This window comes from Ailuropoda melanoleuca, unplaced genomic scaffold (genome assembly GCF_002007445.2).
Source record: "Ailuropoda melanoleuca isolate Jingjing unplaced genomic scaffold, ASM200744v2 unplaced-scaffold3048, whole genome shotgun sequence".
NCBI lineage: Eukaryota > Metazoa > Chordata > Mammalia > Carnivora > Ursidae > Ailuropoda > Ailuropoda melanoleuca.
Window position 1 is genome coordinate 2,812 of NW_023201037.1, and position 4,633 is coordinate 7,444.

At 52.1% G+C, this 4,633-nt stretch overlaps 1 protein-coding gene across 1 annotated transcript; it reads right to left on the reverse strand.

Moving 5' to 3' along the window:
• Positions 1-3,398: 3,398 nt before the first annotated feature.
• Positions 3,399-4,556, reverse strand: LOC117798333 (keratin-associated protein 10-7-like; the record flags this gene model as incomplete). The annotated part of the gene is made up of 1 exon (XM_034650767.1): positions 3,399-4,556. A coding segment is annotated over one exon (787 nt), but the record flags the coding sequence as incomplete, so codon positions are not given.
• Between the last annotated feature and the right edge of the window lie 77 nt (positions 4,557-4,633).

The following is a 4,633-nucleotide window of genomic DNA, read 5'->3' on the forward strand; positions in this document are numbered from 1 at the left end:
CTGGGAAAGGAAGGAGTAAAATCACCTCTGTTCACAGATGCTAAGATCTTATATGCAGAAAATCCTAAAGACCTGTTAGCGNCGAATTGGGAAAGAAGGAGTAAAATCACCTCTGTTCACAGATGCTAAGATCTTATATGCAGAAAATCCTAAAGACCTGTTAGCGCTAGTGATGGATTCAGAAAAGTGGCAGGACAAAGTCAACACACTAAAACCAGTTGCATTTTTATACAAATAATGAACAACCCAAAAAGGAAATTATAAAAACAATCCCATTGACAATTGCCTCAAAAAAGAATAAAATAAAAGGAATTGACTTAATCACAGGGAAAATCTTATACAATGAAAACTACAAAACATTGCTGAAAGACAATAAGGAAGACATAAATAAATGGAAAGACAGTCCACATTCATGGGTTGGAAGGCTCAATATTGTTAAGATGTAGATAGTACCCAAAGCAATCTACAGACGTAATACAATCGCTATTGAAATCTCAATGATGTTTTTTACAGAAACATAAAACCCCTCACACACATATGGAATCCTAAGGGACCCTGCATAGCCAAAACAATCCTGAAAAAACAAAGCCAGAGGACTCACATTTCCTGATTTCAAAACTACAAAGCTACAATAATCAACACAGTGGGGTACTGACATGAAAACAGACAGACACATAGACTAATGGAATAGAGTCCAGAAATAAACCTTCCCGTATTAGGTCAAATTATTTTTCACAAGGGCACCAAGTCCATTCAATGGAGAAAGGACAGTCTTTTCAACAAATGGTGCTGGGAAAATTGATGGTCCACATATAAAAGAGTGAAGGTGGACCCTACCTCACACCACCCACGAAAATGAGCTCAAAATGGATCCATGACCTAAATGGAAGACCTAAAACTATAGAACTCTTGGAAGAAAACACAGGACAAAAGCTTCGCAACATTGGATTTTGCAGTGATATCCTGGATATGACAACAGAGGCACAGGCAACATAAAAAAAATGCAGGGGTGCCTGGGTGGCAAAGCGGTTAAGCGTCTGCCTTCGGCTCAGGGCGTGATCCCGGCGTTGTGGGATCGAGCCCCACGTCAGGCTCCTTGCTGTGAGCCTGCTTCTTCCTCTCCCACTCCCCCTGCTTGTGTTCCCTCTCTCGCTGGCTGTCTCTATCTCTGTTGAATAAATAAATGAAATCTTTAAAAAAAATGCAAAAATTGGACTTCATGAAAATCTTAAATATTTTTGCATCAAAAGACAATACAATTGAAGAATAAAAGGTAACCCAAAGAAATGGGAGAAAACATTTGAAAATCATGTTCTGATCAAGGATTAATATNTGCAAAAATTGGACTTCATGAAAATCTTAAATATTTTTGCATCAAAAGACAATACAAATGAAGAATAAAAGGTAACCCAAAGAAATGGGAGAAAACATTTGAAAATCATGTTCTGATCAAGGATTAATATCTAAAATGTATGAGAACTCCCAAAACTCAATCACAAAAAGCCAAACAACCAAACTGAAAAATGAGCAAATGGCTTGAATCGACAGTTTCCCAAAGCAGATGCACAAGTTATGTGACCAGTGAGCACATGAAGAGGTGCTCAACATCACTCATCATTAGAGAAATGCAAATAAAACTACAATGAGAAGCCACCTTACACCCATTAGGATAAATATATAACATATATAGTATTTATGTAAATATAAACACAGCGAGGGGATAGCGTATACAATACACACACATAACAAAGAGAAGATAGCAAGTGTTGGTGAGGAAGTGGAGAAATTAAAGCCCTTGTGCATTGTGAGTGGGAACGTGAAATGATACGGCCACCGTGGAAATCAGTAGGGTGGTTCTTCAAAAAACTAACAGTAGAATTACTGTACGATCCAGTAATTACATGCGTATACGCTCAAAAGACTGAAAGTGGGCCTTCAAAGAGATGTCTGTACGTCCGTGTTCACAGCAGCATTATTCACAAGAGCTATGAGGTCTAAGAACCCAAGTGTCCACTGAGAGAGGAATAGAGAAGCAAAACGTGGTCCATCCACGCAGTGGACTAGTATTCAGCCTTAAAAAGGAAGCAGGTCTGACTTCAACACGGATGAAGCATGAGGACGTTATGGGGAGTGACAAGAGCCAGTCACAAAAAGACAACTAACTACCCTATGATTCCACTGACGTGAGGTACGTCAGAGACAGGAGGTGGAACGGTGGGCGCCGGGGTGTGGGGAGGCGGCTGGCGAGTCAGTGTTCATGGGGACAGGGTTTCATTTTCCCAGGAATGAAGAGTCCTGGAGACAGACGGCGGGGACGGCGGGGACGGCGGGGACGGCGGGGACGGCTGCACAACGTTAAGAAGGTACTTGGCAGCATGAACGGCGCACTGAGAAGTGGTGGAGACGGCAGACTTGATGTTCCGTGCATTCGGCATTGATACAAACGAATGAAAAAACAAATAGAAGGGCGTGATCGCGCCAAGAAGAGATGGGGAGGAAGTTCGCACACCTATGAGTGAATGAAAACAGCCAACCTGAGAAGTCTCCATGCTGTACGTATGTCCCACACGAGGATGTTCGGGAAGGACCCAACTAGAGACAGTAGACCAGCAGGTGTCACGGGCTTCGGGGGAGGGAGGGAGCAGGTGGAGCACAGGGGGTCTTCAGAGTAGAGACACCCTTGTGATGAGGTCTCTTCTCCAGCGCTCTGACCCCAAACCCAAACCCTGGCTGCCTGGGTCTCCCCCCAACTCCCAAGCCATCTGTGAAACTAGGGGTGCTTGGAGCTCCACTGGGCTTGCCCTGCTGCATGGGGGCTGGAAATACTCTCCAGCGGTGGGAACGCCACCTGCCACATGCTCCTTGCTCCTTCCCTTCCTCCCTGTACTTGTTCTGTGTTCCCTGAGCCCAGGATCTGACACGCTGGCTACATGATCTAGTCGATGTTCTGAGTTGGCCCAGGTGGGAAGGTATCCAGTCCCTGTGACCCCATCTAGACTGGAGAAGTGCCTCCCCCAGTCTATCACCTTTCCGCTAAATGGGAAGAGCCTGCGGAAGGATGCCAGGGGGTCCCCAGGCCCATAGGGTCTGTGCTGCCTGCAGCCCACAGGCCACCTTCTCTGGGATCCGTTTGCCCAGCAAGGGCAGTGGGTGGAAACGGGCCAGGGGCTGAGAACCCCCAGACCACGACCCGTGGGTAGGCAGCCAGCCTCGGGAAGCCCTGGGCACGCAGCACCCAGCAGCACTGACCTTCCTGGGCGAGGGTGTGACTGTCTCCCCGCGGCCCTGGCCAGAGGAGTTAGGCCCCTGCCCTTCGCGATTTCTCAGTCCCTCATTCCCAGCAATGTTTGCAGCTGGAGGAGACCAATGTCCGCTCAAAACCCTGGGATCCCCCCGCCCCCATGAGGGTCAGATGAAAGGAAGCAGATCTGTTGGACAAGTGAGTTTATTGGGGTGCCCGAGGAGGGGCCGACAGGTCAGATGTTGAGGCCAAGGGACCCGAGCAGAGACACCGGGAGGGAAGGACAGGGACCCAGAACAGGTGGAGGCGCCTCCTGGGAGCAGGAGCCCCGGGGAGCAGCGGGGTCAGCGGTCTGGGGAGGCAGGAGATCAAGGTGAGGTCAGGAGTGTGGACACATGGGGACCCCATCCTGGGTGCGGGCAGCCACCTAACACAGGTCAGGACTGGACCGAGGGGGCGCTGGGAGGACCACCGTCACTGGATGGGTCCTGAGCCCAGCTGGCCCTGGGGGGCAGGGGACGTGCCCGGTCAGCAGCAGGACTTCTGGGCTGAGGCGGGGATGCAGCAGGCCTGGCGGGAGCACACGGGGCGGCAAAGCAGGGACACGCAGGAGGCCCGGCGGCAGCAGCTGGGCTGGCAGGAGGAGGCGGGGGCACAGCAGGAGGAGACGGGCACGCAGCAGGCGGGTCTGCACACGGGGCGGCAGAGCAGGGACACGCAGGAAGAGGGCGTGCAGCAGGACGAGGAGCAGGGGCTGGGCTGGCAGCAGGAGGGGGCAGAGCAGGGGGAGGCCCCTGGGCAGNAGGTGCTGCAGACAGGGGTGCAGCAGACGGGCTTGCAGCAGACGGGCTTGCAGCAGACGGGCTTGCAGCAGACAGGCTTGCAGCAGACAGACACACAGCAGTCTTCCTGGCAGGGGGAGGAGCTGCTGCAGGAGGGCTGGCAGGAGCTGGTGCAGGCTGATTGGCAGGGGCTGGACACGCAGCTTGCAGGGGTGCAGATGAGGGTCAGGCAGGAGCTGGGGGCGCAGCAGGGGGGCTGGCAGCATGAGGAGGATGAGCAGGGGGAGGTCTCGCAACAGACAGGGGTGCAACAGAGGGGCTTGCAGCAGACAGGGGTGCAGCAGACGGGCTTGCAACAGACAGGGGTGCAGCAGACAGGGGTACAGCACACGGGCTTGCAGCAGACAGACACACAGCTGTCTTCCTGGCAGGGGGAGGAGCTGCCGCAGGAGGGCTGGCAGGAGCTGGTGCAGGCTGATTGGCAGGGGCTGGACACGCAGCTCGCAGGNGCACACGGGCTTGCAGCAGACGGGCTTGCAGCAGACAGGGGTGCAGCAGACGGGCTTGCAGCAGACAGGGGTGCAGCAGACAGGCTTGCAGCAGACAGGGG